This window comes from Pollachius pollachius (assembly GCF_949987615.1).
Source record: "Pollachius pollachius genome assembly, chromosome: 1".
Taxonomy (NCBI): domain Eukaryota; kingdom Metazoa; phylum Chordata; class Actinopteri; order Gadiformes; family Gadidae; genus Pollachius; species Pollachius pollachius.
The window spans coordinates 303,055-317,500 of record NC_136934.1 but is presented as its reverse complement, the minus strand read 5'-3'; the positions used below and the strand labels follow the sequence as shown (position 1 = coordinate 317,500).

The window sequence follows — 14,446 nt, the reverse complement described above, 5'->3', positions numbered from 1 at the left end:
CACACAGCTCAGCCGTCACCAGCGGATGCCCAACGAGTGCAAACCCAGCGGAGACATCAGCGAGTCCATCCAGGTGGACTAGCTCCCCGCTAACCCTAACCCTAATGCTACACCCACAACTAGCGCTATGCTACACCCACCAACTAGCGCTATGCTACACCCACCAACTAGCGCTATGCTACACCCACAACTAGTGCTATGCTACACCCACCAACTAGCGCTATGCTACACCCACCAACTAGCGCTATGCTACACCTACAACTAGCGCTATGCTACACCCACCAACTAGCGCTATGCTACACCCACCAACTAGCGCTATGCTACACCCACAACTAGCGCTATGCTACACCCACCAACTAGCGCTATGCTACACCCACAACTAGCGCTATGCTACACCCACAACTAGCGCTATGCTAACCCTCTTATCAATGCTAGTATTGCTGAGTGGTGGCGAAGTCATGGAAAACGTCAGACTCGTGAACAAACCAAAGATTCATGCTCCCGCCCCCAGACCGTCCAATCAGCATCTTGGAAAAGGAGATCCAACCAATGAAACTTCAGATGGGTTACGTATGAACTATTTATCTTAATCTTTATGAAGCTGTGTGCTTTTGTCCAAAGAAGAACATTTAGTTCCAAGGATTCCTGCTGCCCCCACCACCAAGCCAAAGAGGGGGTCCCCACAGCTGTCAATCAATTACAAGCCCCCCCCCCCCCACAGCTGACCTCACCTGGGCTCCGCCTGTCGGTGACCTATTGGAGCGTCGTTTAGATGACCCACACTGACCTCTGATTGGTTGAAGCATGTCCTGCCTATGTGGTGCAGGGCATAATTGATTGAAGTTTATGCTCAGAATCCTCCAAAAAAGCTTTTGTCCAAAGATATGACATTGGGTTATTATTATGTGGATATATATCATAAAGAAGAGAAACAAATAAATCAGATACATTAAAATATTTATTTCCTTGCTCATACCATACCTTAACCCTAGCTAACTAGCCCTGTGCTGTGTCTGAAATTGCGCACTTACGTAAGTGCACTTACATTGAGTGCACTTCATTATCCCTACAGTACACTTACTTACAGGCGCAGTGCTCTCATTTCTACAGTACACTGTCAAAACAGCCTTCGCGCACCTACCTGAAATTAGTTTCAGTTTGACGTCTATTCTTCTGTGGTATTTTTTCTGCTTGATAATTTCCGTTAGACGCCTGTATAAGCGATCTAGCAGTATTCAAGTTATCGTTCTTGATACCAACTGATTACAGAATTAACACCATAAAAACACTGGTCGGATACAGACTAAAACATTGTAGTTGTACTGAAAAACAAACCAAATATGTGTAATTTTACTTACAATTGTAGACAAGATGGCGGCCGTTGAGGGGAGAAAGTGTCCATTGGTGCACACTCAAGTTTTAGATCGTTTTGAGTGTGCCACCGAAGTACTTCCAGTGCACTGCGTTTTGGCACACTCTCCGTTTTTGCACAAAGTGCAATCAAAAAAGTAAGTGTAAGTATAGAAGTGTGCAATTTCAGACACAGCAATGACCCTAACCCTAGCTAACTATCCCTCACCCTAACCCTAGCTAACTAGCCCTCACCCTAACCCTAGCTAACTATCCCTCACTCTAACCCTAGCTAACTATCCCTCACCCTGACCCTAGCTAACTATCCCTCACCCTAACCCTAGCTAACTAGCCCTCACCCTAACCCTAGCTAACTAGCCCTCACCCTAACCCTAGCTAACTAGCCCTCACCCTAACCCTAGCTAACTAGCCCTCACCCTAACCCTAGCTAACTATCCCTCACCCAAACCCTAGCTAACTAGCCCTCACCCTAACCCTAGCTAACTAGCCCTCACCCTAACCCTAGCTAACTATCCCTCACCCTAACCCTAGCTAACTAGTCCTCACCCTAACCCTAGCTAACTAGTCCTCACCCGAACCCTAGTGCATACCATACTTATGGGACAATACCAGACTGAATACCAAAAACATAATTGTTGAAACAGACATAATGCGTTGAAAATAAGTGAGGATGTTATAAATATATGCTATTATAAAAGCTACTATACACTCAGATTTATAATAGCTGTTATAGCTATTATAAAAGCTACTATACACTCAGATTTATAATAGCTAATATAGCTTGTATAAAGCTGAGTCTATGACTATGCTAATTGATAATATAGTTATATAAAGCTACTTTAAACTCAGATTTATTGATTAAATCTCTGTTCTCTATCTTTAGCAAAAAAAAAAAAATCTTTCAAACACATTTCTGTGTTGGGTTAAAGCAAAAAAGGGAATACAGTGTTGAATGTTTGTTATTTTGTATTTGCATTTGAAAAATCACTTTCATGAAGTACATATTCAAAGGGTTTCTCTGAAGCTTGTGGTTTATATAATATGTTTATCCTGTGAAGGAAGGAGTATGGCATGATGTGATAACTCAGATGGTTAGGGTTAGCTGTAGGGGCTAGGATTAGGGTTAGCTTTGGGGGTTAGGGTTAGCTGTGGGGGCCGCCATCCATCCAGGGGGAGGCGTAGGTTTAACCCCTAGATTAACTCTTTCAGGTCAGGGTTAGACAGGTAAGGGTTAACCCCACAGGGTTTCTTCAGAACATTAAGATCTAGGTTCTGCCAAGCTTGGTAATATTAGGTGCTGACACATCACCACTTCATCACGTCACCACGTCACCAAATCACCAGGTCACCAGGTCACCACATCATCACGTTATAATTAATATGGATTCCAGAGTTGAATGAACTTCAGAAGAAAGTCATGAACTACTTCATCATTTTCCTGATGGGTTGGAAACGTTCTTCCGCCCGGAGGAGAGGAGACTGGTTTAAAGGGTTAGCCCCTAACCCTAACCCTAACCCTTACCCTAAACCCAACAATTTACACTTACCCTTACCCTTACCCCAACATCTAACCCTAACCCCAACACCTAACCCTAACCCCAACACCTAACCCTAACCCCAACACCTAACCCCAAAACCTAACCCGCACCCTAACCGTTCTGATGGCTGATCAACCTAAGGGGCGTGGCTTATGCACCCACATCTTCCCCTTCAACTCATCCATTTTGAAACAAAATTCCCTTTTTTAAATACCAGCCTGATTCAAATCTGTTCCTTGTTACTTTTGTGTTTTTCCTGTAAACTGTATTTCTCTTAGGATACTGTGTATATTATTTTATTTGCAATTCAGATTTGAATGCATTTCTAAGCAATCGCAGATGTGTACATAGATCTATGACCTGATGACACTCTTTGTATTAAAGGCGATAGCAGTCATGCACACTAAATGGGTTTTGTGCCTAAAAAACAAGGAAAGCTTTACATATCTGAACACTGTAATTTCTCTACCCAAAGATTATCCAGCTAATAAGAAGAAATCTACAGTAAATACTCAAATGTGGGCCCTAGACTCGTTGCTAATGGGCTTTACAAAGCCATTGGCACAATATTTTTGCTTCCAAACCTTAAATATCGAATAATAGGTTAAAGCAGCCATGACAGACCAGGCCAAGCTAGGTGAGCTAAGGTGGTCAACCAAAGTGGAATATGAATCACTATGCTGTTCATTCAGAATGCATATTGATCCAATGATGTAAATACAAAATGGAGTTGTTTTTGTACGATTGAACTATGGGGCAGGGCTTCAACTCCCGGTCCTTTTAAAGCCATCAGATGAATCCTAACTCTGACCAAAGACTGGCTCTACCAGCACCAACGCAGAGACGCTAACTGGGCAATGTGTCGACCAGCTGAAGCTGAAGGCGGAGACTGAAAGGGGCATCAAAACAAACCTGACGAAATCTAATTTCAGCAGAATTCTCAAAGAAATTGATGAGAAATGATGAATTGTGTTCTGATGTAGTGCACTATAATATAAATCCTGTCAATGAAAGAAATGGAAAGCGTACATTTTCGTTTGAGGAGTCCAACATTTCTGAGAATTGATGTGATGTTTAGCAGATTATCTCTTTAATATAACGATCTATGATATAAGTTACAACAGATCCTTTCCCTTCCACATAACTTATTATTTAAGTACTGTTTATTTTAATAACCTCAATAAAATTATTGATTGATTCTGTAGATATGCTCTTGGAAAGGAAGATTTTGGAAATGTGTAAAAAATTACAAATTTGTATCCATTAACATGGAAGTGGTCAGCTGACCAAATAGTTAATATGGTAATTTGGGACTCACATTGAAGTGTCTTCAACTGTCTGTAATTGAATAAATGACCATTTAAAGTGTAAGTGGACCCCCTTTCTAAGCTGTAATTCAAATACCTGGGTTTTGTGTCTGAAGATGTATGTGTTTGTGTGTGTTTGTGTGTGGGGGGGTTAGGGCATCCTGACGTCCAACGGCAACTTTGTGAGACAGGGTCAGTCTATGAATAGGGTGATGTCTCACTCCTGGAGCTAACAGGGTCAGTCTATAAATAGGGTAATGTCTCACACCTGGAGCTAACAGGGTCAGTCTTTAAAAAGGGTGATGTCTCACTCCTGGAGCTAACAGGGTCAGTCTTTAAAGAAGGTGATGTCCCACTCCTGGAGCTAACAGGGTCAGTCTTTAAAGAAGGTGATGTCCCACTCCTGGAGCTAACAGGGTCAGTCTTTAAAGAAGGTGATGTCCCACTCCTGGAGCTAACAGGGCCAGTCTTTAAAAAGGGTGATGTCTCACTCCTGGAGCTAACAGGGTCAGTCTTTAAAAAGGGTGATGTCTCACTCCTGGAGCTAACAGGGTCAGTCTTTAAAGAAGGTGATGTCCCACTCCTGGAGCTAACAGGGTCAGTCTTTAAAGAAGGTGATGTCTCACTCCTGGAGCTAACAGGGTCAGTCTTTAAAAAGGGTGATGTCTCACTCCTGGAGCTAACAGGGTCAGTCTTTAAAAAGGGTGATGTCTCACTCCTGGAGCTAACAGAGTCAGTCTTTAAAGAAGGTGATGTCTCACTCCTGGAGCTAACAGGGTCAGTCCATAAAGAGGGTGATGTCTCACTCCTGGAGCTAACAGGGTCAGTCCAGAAAGAGGGTGATGTCTCACTCCTGGAGCTAACAGGGTTAGTCTATAAAGAGGTTCAGTATAAATAAGGTTAGGGTTAATTGGCTCCATAGACTCAATTTCTCATTGTATTTCCTGAAGTTCTTTTGTGATTACATGTTCCGGTCGGGTCAGCAAATCATCTCACAATGAGAAAACCCTTCATCCCGGGGTCTTCATCGTATGAGGAGATGTTCACTCAGATATAAGGGTCTGCATTCTGACCTCCGTCCCTCCTCATGTACTCACTGGAGGATGGTGCTACGGTGGCTAATTGAATTCACAAACTTCAGGGTGTATGTGTGTGTCTGTGTGTGTCTTATTGTTTCAAAGTAGAAGGAACTGTTGAAAGATGACGATGTCTAACATTACAAAACAACACACCCATTTACATTGAACCATTACCAATTCTTCCAAACCCACTGTTACTGGACCGTCTGTGGTTCAGCAGAGAGAAAGAGAGAAAGAGAGACAGAGAGAGAGAGAGAGAGAGAGAGAGAGAGAGAGAGAGAGAGAGAGGGGGGGGGGGGGGAGAGAGAGAGAGAGGAGAGAGAGAGAGAGAGAGAGAGAGAGAGGGGGGGGAGAGAGAGAGAGAGGGGGAGAGAGAGACAGAGAGAGAGGGAGAGAGAGAGGGAGAGAGAGAGAGAGGGGGAGAGAGAGACAGAGAGAGAGAGAGGGGGAGAGAGAGACAGAGAGAGAGGGAGATTTCAACAAAGTGGTTCTCCAGAGAATCTGAACTATTCACCAAAGCAAACAGCGTCGAGTTTTTCACCCATTAATCACCGCTGGCCGTCCTGGGAACCAGCCTGACGCCTCGACCCAGCGCACACGCACGGTACGCCTACACACCCACCGCACACGCTCAGTAGGCCTACACACCCACCGCACACGCTCAGTAGGCCTACACACCCAGCGCACACACTCAGTAGGCCTACACACCCAGCGCACACCCTCAGTAGGCCTACACACCCAGCGCACACGCTCAGTAGGCCTACACACCCACCGCACACGCTCAGTAGGCCTACACACCCAGCGCACACACTCAGTAGGCCTACACACCCAGCGCACACGCACGGTCAGCCTACACACCCAGCGCACACCCTCAGTAGGCCTACACACCCAGCGCACACGCTCAGTAGGCCTACACACCCAGCGCACACGCTCAGATGGCCTACACACCTACCGCACACGCTCAGTTGGCCTACACACCTACGGCACATGCTCAGTAGACCTACACACCCAGTGCACACGCTCAGTAGGCCTACAAAGACCTCAAACCCCCGGTTACACTTAGTTATTCCACTAGATTTCATATTAAATATGCATCTTTTTTTATCAACATAAGCTTTAATTAAAATGTTGTGCATATTCTAGCTCATGCTGGATTTGGAGCGATATTATTGTGACACATTGATTAGCGAATATGCTACAACTAGCACTAAGCCCGAAGCTACAACAAGGAGGAGAGTCGTTTGTCTGTGCTGATCTAGAGGTCGGGAAAGCAGATCTAGAGCTATATAAACATCTAGAGCTCTATAGAGCAGATCTAGAGCTATATAAACATCTAGAGCTCTATAGAGCAGATCTAGAGCTATATAAAAGCAGATCTATAGCTCTATAAAGCAGATCTAGAGCTCTATAAAGCAGATCTAGAGCTATATAAAGATCTAGAGCTCTATAGAGCAGATCTAGAGCTATAAAGAGCAGATCTAGAGCTCTATAAAGCAGATCTATAGCTGTATAAAGCAGATCTAGAGCTATATAGAGCAGATCTAGAGCTATATAAAGAACATCTAGAGCTCTATAAAGCAGATCTAGAGCTATATAAACATCTAGAGCTCTATAGAGCAGATCTAGAGCTATATCAAAGCAGATCTATAGCTCTATAAAGCAGATCTAGAGCTCTATAAAGCAGATCTAGAGCTATATAAAGATCTAGAGCTCTATAAAGCAGATCTAGAGCTATATAGAGCAGATCTAGAGCTATATAAAGAACATCTAGAGCTCTATAAAGCAGATCTATAGCTGTATAAAGCAGCTCTAGAGCTCTATAGAGCAGATCTAGAGCTATATAAAGAAAATCTAGAGCTTTATAAAGCAGATCTATAGCTGTATAAAGCAGCTCTAGAGCTCTATAAAGCAGATCTAGAGCTATATAAAAATCTAGAGCTCTATAGAGCAGATCTAGAGTTATATAAAAGCAGATCTATAGCTCTATAAAGCAGATCTAGAGCTCTATAAAGCAGATCTAGAGCTATATAAAGATCTAGAGCTCTATAGAGCAGATCTAGAGCTGTATTAAGCAGATCTATAGCTGTATAAAGCAGATCTAGAGCTATATAGAGCAGATCTAGAGCTATATAAAGAACATCTAGAGCTCTATAAAGCAGATCTATAGCTGTATAAAGCAGCTCTAGAGCTCTATAGAGCAGATCTAGAGCTATATAAAGAACATCTAGAGCTCTATAGAGCAGATCTAGAGCTATATAAAGAAGATCTAGAGATCTATAGAGCAGATCTAGAGCTCTATAAAGCAGATCTAGAGCTATATAAAGAAGATCTAGAGCTCTATAGAGCAGATCTAGAGCTCTATAGAGCAGATCTAGAGCTATATAAAGAACATCTAGAGCTCTATAAAGCAGATCTATAGCTGTATAAAGCAGCTCTAGAGCTCTATAGAGCAGATCTAGAGCTATATAAAGAACAACTAGAGCAGATCTAGAGCTCTTTGAAGCAGATCTCTAGCTGTATAAAGCAGCTCTAGAGCTCTATAGAGCAGATCTATAGCTGCATAATGCAGTCGCTCACGTTGGCAGGCTGATGTTCCTGAGGTGCGGCCTACTGGCTGGAGCAGTAGACGGCGGTTTTGAATGAGTAGGAGTATACGGGCGCGACTGTTTTCCAGCTATTAGTCAGACTGGGTCTCAGCGCTGTGTAATAAAGCACAACTTCAAACCCGACGGACCCGGGGCCCTGTGGTGGCACTACCACAAGGGGGGTAGTTACGAGTTTATAACGTGTGAGAGTACTTGAAGTAGTACAACTGAGTATTTTGATATTATCTAAAGAACTTGGATAGTACTAGAGTACTGGAGTACGGGTCTTGAGTATGTCCTCTAGATTTCGGGACGCACAAAGCAACATAAATCCTGTTGAACAATTACACTTTCTACAATGTGAGTGTGAGTGTGTAAGTGTGAGAGTGTGAGTGTCAGTGTGAGCGTGTGTGTGTAAGTGTGAGAGTCAGTGAGTGTGTTTGTGTCAGTGTAAGAGTGTGTGTCAGTGTGTTTGTGTGTGGGGAACAGGGCACTTAGCAGGACAGATGTTTAGCAATTAGTCAGTTATCCGTCAAAAGGGGTTTTTTAAGCAGGAATTCCAGATAACTCTCTCTCACACCAACGGAGCGCTATTGAGCTACAAGAGATCAGATGAGCCCCCCTCTACAGACATCTGCTTACTGTCCGTCCTTCTGCCTCCCCTCTCTCCCTCCCCTCTCTCCCTCTCTATCTCCCTCCCTCACTTTCTCCCTCCCTCTCTACCTCCCTCCCTCACTTTCTCCCTCCCTCCCTCACTTTCTCCCTCCCTCCCCATCTCCCTCTCTCTCTCCTCCCTCCCTCCCTCCTCTCTCGAGCATACACTTGTAATAACACCACAACACCAACAAGAAGCATCTAAATAATTCCTTTATTAAACAAAGTTCAACGTCAACAGAATAAATAGTTAGAGTCTCACTTGGTGCAGACTGTCTGATTAGGGCCCCGATATTAACTACAAACAGCTGCTTCCAAGACTTGAGAAGAGTTCAGGACTCCCCCTAGTGGTCACAGCGTGTATCTGTGTATAGTGTGTGTGTGTAGTATTGTGTGTGTTTGTGTATGCATTGTGTGTGTTGTGTGTGTGTGTAGTATTGTGTGTGCATGGTGTGGTCGAGGCATGTATCTGTGTGTATTCTGTGTCTATAGTGTGTGTGTAGTATTGTGTGTGTTTGTGTGTGTATTGTGTGTCTAAAGTGTGTGTGTAGAATTTCGTGTGCCTGGTGTGGTCACAGCGTGTATCTGTGTGTATCTGTGTGTGTTGTGTGTGTCTACAGTGTGTGTGTTAGTGTGTGTATTGTGTGTTGTGTGTATCTAAAGTGTGTGTGTAGTATTGTGTGTGTGTGGAGTGGTCGCAGCCTGGATCTGTGTGTTGAGCTGGCTGATGATGAGGTCGCCCTGTGTGTATTGTGTGTGTCTATAGTGTGCGTGCAGTGTGTATCTGTGTGTTGAGCTGGCTGATGATGAGGTCGTCCTGTGTGTATTGTGTGTGTCTATAGTGTGCGTGCAGTGTGTATCTGTGTGTTGAGCTGGCTGATGATGAGGTCGTCCTGTGTGTATTGTGTGTGTCTATAGTTTGCGTGCAGTGTGTATCTGTGTGTTGAGCTGGCTGATGATGAGGTCGTCCTGTGTGTATTGTGTGTGTCTATAGTGTGCGTGCAGTGTGTATCTGTGTGTTGAGCTGGCTGATGATGAGGTCGTCCTGTGTGTATTGTGTGTCTATAGTGTGCGTGCAGTGTGTATCTGTGTGTTGAGCTGGCTGATGATGAGGTCGTCCTGTGTGTATTGTGTGTCTATAGTGTGCGTGCAGTGTGTATCTGTGTGTTGAGCTGGCTGATGATGAGGTCGTCCTGTGTGTATTGTGTGTCTATAGTGTGCGTGCAGTGTGTATCTGTGTGTTGAGCTGGCTGATGATGAGGTCGTCCTGTGTGTATTGTGTGTCTATAGTGTGCGTGCAGTGTGTATCTGTGTGTTGAGCTGGCTGATGATCAGGTCGTCCTGTGTGTATTGTGTGTCTATAGTGTGCGTGCAGTGTGTATCTGTGTGTTGAGCTGGCTGATGATCAGGTCGTCCTGTGTGTACACGCCCGTCCTCAACAGGGAGTCTCTCTCCTCCACCAGCCGAGCCACATGCTCCTCCCCCTTCTCGCTGGGGGCGGGGCCTAAAGACTCCTCCTGCTGCTTTAACCTAGACAGGAAATTATGTCATCATTTATATCTTGGACGACTCATCTCTCTCATCTACCCCTCTCTAACCCTAACCCCTAGAGAGCCTACCTAACCCTAACCCCTAGAGAGCCTACCTAACCCTAACCCCTAGAGAGCCTACCTAACCCCTAGAGAGGCTACCTAACTCTTAGAGAGCCTACCTAACCCTAACCCTTAGAGAGGCTACCTAACCCTAACCCCTAGAGAGCCTACCTAACCCCTAGAGAGCCTACCTAACCCCTAGAGAGCCTACCTAACCCCTAGAGAGCCTACCTAACCCTAACCCCTAGAGAGGCTACCTAACCCTAACCCCTAGAGAGCCTACCTAACCCTAACCCCTAGAGAGCCTACCTAACCCTAACCCCTAGAGAGTCTACCTAACTCTTAGAGAGCCTACCTAACCCTAACCCCTAGAGAGCCTACCTAACCCCTAGAGAGCCTACCTAACCCTAACCCCTAGAGAGCCTACCTAACCCTAACCCCTAGAGAGCCTACCTAACCCTAACCCCTAGAGAGCCTACCTAACCCTAACCCCTAGAGAGCCTACCTAACCCTAACCCCTAGAGAGCCTACCTAACCCCTAGAGCCTACCTAACCCTAACCCCTAGAGAGCCTACCTAACCCTAACCCCTAGAGAGCCTACCTAACCCCTAGAGAGTCTACCTAACCCTAACCCCTAGAGAGCCTACCTAACCCTAACCCCTAGAGAGCCTACCTAACCCTAACCCCTAGAGAGCCTACCTAACCCCTAGAGAGCCTACCTAACCCTAACCCCTAGAGAGCCTACCTAACCCTAACCCCTAGAGAGCCTACCTAACCCCTAGAGTCTACCTAACCCTAACCCCTAGAGAGCCTACCTAACCCTAACCCCTAGAGAGCCTACCTAACCCTAACCCCTAGAGAACCTACCTAACCCCTAGAGCGCCTACCTAACCCTAACCCCTAGAGAGCCTACCTAACCCTCACCTGGTCAGCTGGTTGCGGATGCTGTCCAGCTCCTGTCTATCACTCAGCACCGCCTCCTTCTCCTCGGTTGCTAGGTAACGCAGCCTCATGGCCTCCAACTCCTCCTGCTGCCTCTTCAGACGATGGAGAGCATTCTCCTGCTCCCGCTACACACACACACACACCCTTATCTTAGAAAACCTTAACCGAGGACTTAGACAATTGGTTAAAGCAGTTTGAAATCGTTTGTGGGACAGGTAGGGGGTGTGTCTACAGGTAGGGGGTGTTTCTACTGGTAGGGGTGTGTCTACAGGTAGGGGGTGTGTCTACAGGTAGGGGTGTGTCTACAGGTAGGGGGTGTGTCTACAGGTAGGGGTGTGTCTACAGGTAGGGGGTGTGTCTACAGGTAGGGGGTGTGTCTACAGGTAGGGGGTGTGTCTACAGGTAGGGGGTGTGTCTACAGGTAGGGGTGTGTCTACAGGTAGGGGGTGTGTCTACAGGTAGGGGGTGTGTCTACAGGTAGGGGGTGTGTCTACAGGTAGGGGTGTGTCTACAGGTAGGGGTCTGTTACAGATGGTAGCACTACAGAGTGTGCTTATGGTTAGCTAGCCTGATGGAGGCTGCTAGGCTAGCCTGATGGAGGCTGCTAGCCCGTTGGAGGCTGCTAGCCTGATGGAGGCTGTTAGGCTAGTCTGTCGGAGGCTGCTAGCCTGATAGAGGCTGCTAGCCTGATGGAGGCTGTTAGCCCGTCGGCGGCTGCTAGTCTGATGGAGGCTGTTAGCCCGTCGGCGGCTGCTAGGCTAGCCTGATGGAGGCTTTTAGGCTAGCCTGATGGAGGCTGCTAGCCTAGCCTGATGGAGGCGGCTAGCCCGTTGGAGGCGGCTAGCCCGTTGGAGGCTGCTAGCCTGATGGAGACTGTTAGGCTAGTCTGTCGGAGGCTGCTAGCCTGATAGAGGCTGCTAGGCTGATGGAAGCTGCTAGCCTGTTGAAGGCTGCTAGCCTGATGGAGGCTGTTAGCCCGTCGGCGGCTGCTAGCATGATGGAGGCTGCTAGCCTGATGGAAAGGGGGTGAGATGGGGTACTGGATTGACACGGGGTAGGGGCCCAGCGGGGTGAGACAGGGTAGGGGCCCAGCGGGGTGAGACAGGGTGAGACGGGGTGAGACAGGGTAGGGGCCCAGCGGGGTAAGACAGGGCACAGCGGGGTACAGTACCTGTTTGAAGCGGGCCAGCTCTTTCAGAGCGCGGCCCCACTGCTGCTTGTAGTGGAGTTTGGACTTGATGGTCGACTCCAACTTCCTCTCCAGTTCCACCTTCAAAAGAAGAAGAACTCTGAGCACCGTGAGGTCAGGAGGTCACTAAGGAGGTCAGGAGATCACTAAGGAGGTCACTAAGGAGGCGGGAGGTCACTAAGGAGGCCGGGAGGTCACTAAGGCGGTCAGGAGGTCACTAAGGAGGTCAGGAGGTCACTAAGGAGGTCACTAAGGAGGCCGGGAGGTCACTAAGGAGGTCAGGAGGTCACTAAGGAGGTTACTAAGGAGGCCAGGAGGTCACTTAAGAGGCCAGGAGGTCACTAAAGAGGCCAGGAGGTCACTAAGGAGGTCAGGAGGTCACTAAGGAGATCAGGAGGTCACTAAGGAGGCCAGGAGGTCACTAAGGAGGTCAGGAGGTCACTAAGGAGGCCAGGAGGTCACTAAGGAGGCCGGGAGGTCACTAAGGAGGCCGGGAGGTCACTAAGGAGGCCAGGAGGTCACTAAAGAGGCCAGGAGGTCACTAAGGAGGTCACTAAGGAGGTCAGGAGGTCACCAAGGAGGCCGGGAGGTCACTAAGGAGGCCAGGAGGTCACTAAGGAGGTCACTAAGGAGGCCAGGAGGTCACTAAGGAGGCCGGGAGGTCACTAAGGAGGCCAGGAGGTCACTAAGGAGGCCAGGAGGTCACTAAGGAGGTCACTAAGGAGGCCAGGAGGTCACTAAGGAGGCCGGGAGGTCACTAAGGAGGCCAGGAGGTCACTAAGGAGGCCAGGAGGTCACTAAGGAGGTCACTAAGGAGGTCAGGAGGTCACCAAGGAGGCCGGGAGGTCACTAAGGAGGTCAGGAGGTCACTAAGGAGGCCAGGAGGTCACTAAGGAGGCCAGGAGGTCACTAAGGAGGTCACTAAGGAGGTCAGGAGGTCACCAAGGAGGCCGGGAGGTCACTAAGGAGGTCAGGAGGTCACTAAGGAGGTCACTAAGGAGGCCAGGAGGTCACTAAGGAGGCCGGGAGGTCACTAAGGAGGCCAGGAGGTCACTAAGGAGGCCAGGAGGTCACCAAGGAGGTCACTAAGGAGGCCAGGAGGTCACTAAGGAGGCCGGGAGGTCACTAAGGAGGCCAGGAGGTCACTAAGGAGGCCAGGAGGTCACTAAGGAGGTCACTAAGGAGGTCAGGAGGTCACCAAGGAGGCCGGGAGGTCACTAAGGAGGTCAGGAGGTCACTAAGGAGGTCACTAAGGAGGCCAGGAGGTCACTAAGGAGGTCAGGAGGTCACTAGGGAGGGCAGGAGGTCAGGAGGTCACTAAGGAATTCAGAAAGGAGGCCAGGAGGTCACTAAAGAGGTCAGGAGGTCACTAAGGAGGTCGGGAGGTCACTAAGGAGGTCGGGAGGTCACTAAGGAGGCCGGGAGGTCACTAAGGAGGCTGGGAGGTCACTAAGGAGGCCGGGAGGTCACTAAGGAGGTCAGGAGGTCACTCTTCTCTGAAGTGAAGGGATCAAGATGAGCGTCAAGCTGAAACACATCACCCAATAGCGTAGGGGGCCTACCCTCTAGAACCATCTGGACCTAATGGGGCCTACCCTCTAGAACCATCTGGACCTAATGGAGCCTACCCTCTAGAACCATCTGGAACTAATGGGGCCTACCCTCTAGAACCATCTGGACCTAATGGGGCCTACCCTCTAGAACCATCTGGACCTAATGGAGCCTACCCTCTAGAACAGGGGTGTCAAACTCATTTTCACCGGGGGCCACATCAGCATAATGGTTGCCCTCAAAGGGCCACATGTAAATGTAAAATAGTATGTAACCAAATATAATGTATAATAAATGTAACTACTCCATAACATATTGTTTAATTACCTTCTGCATTTATTACTTATAGAACTTACAAACATAACATATGCATAGATGAGAAAAAAATGTTACTATAACAATAATCCTTTAAATTTGTCCGGTTAAGAAACCCACATTACTCCATTGATCAACGATCAAACTATTCAAGTAAATAAAGAAATATATTATCAAAACACAAGTTATGACATTTACTTTGTTTAACTTTTTTTTTTACACAGTCGGGAGGGTCAGAATAACATACAACCAACAGTATTGAGCTACTAAGAACATGTGTGACAGATGTAGTATTTTACAAAAATAAATGGCTGCACACA

General features: G+C 47.2%; 2 protein-coding genes across 2 annotated transcripts in view; one reads left to right on the top strand and one right to left on the bottom strand.

Annotated features, from left to right (window-relative positions):
* prdm6 (PR domain containing 6) overlaps positions 1 to 359 on the top strand; it is a gene marked incomplete at its 5' end in the record, with an annotated part of 29,375 nt that extends 29,016 nt beyond the window's left edge. Inside the window, one exon of the mRNA XM_079749674.1 lies at positions 1 to 359. This exon is cut by the window's left edge and continues 33 nt beyond it. Within this exon, the coding sequence (XP_079605800.1) occupies positions 1 to 82 (82 nt within the window). The 3' untranslated portion in view covers positions 83 to 359.
* An 8,417-nt stretch (positions 360 to 8,776) lies between these two features.
* The window catches only part of cep120 (centrosomal protein 120), a 29,606-nt gene continuing 23,936 nt past the window's right edge, over positions 8,777 to 14,446 (bottom strand). Inside the window, exons 18-20 of the mRNA XM_079749542.1 lie at positions 12,243 to 12,341; positions 11,051 to 11,196; positions 8,777 to 10,064 (exon numbers count right to left, since the gene is read on the bottom strand). Coding sequence (XP_079605668.1) covers positions 9,893 to 10,064; positions 11,051 to 11,196; positions 12,243 to 12,341 — 417 coding nt within the window. The 3' untranslated portion in view covers positions 8,777 to 9,892. The remainder of the gene's footprint in view (positions 10,065 to 11,050; positions 11,197 to 12,242; positions 12,342 to 14,446) is intronic.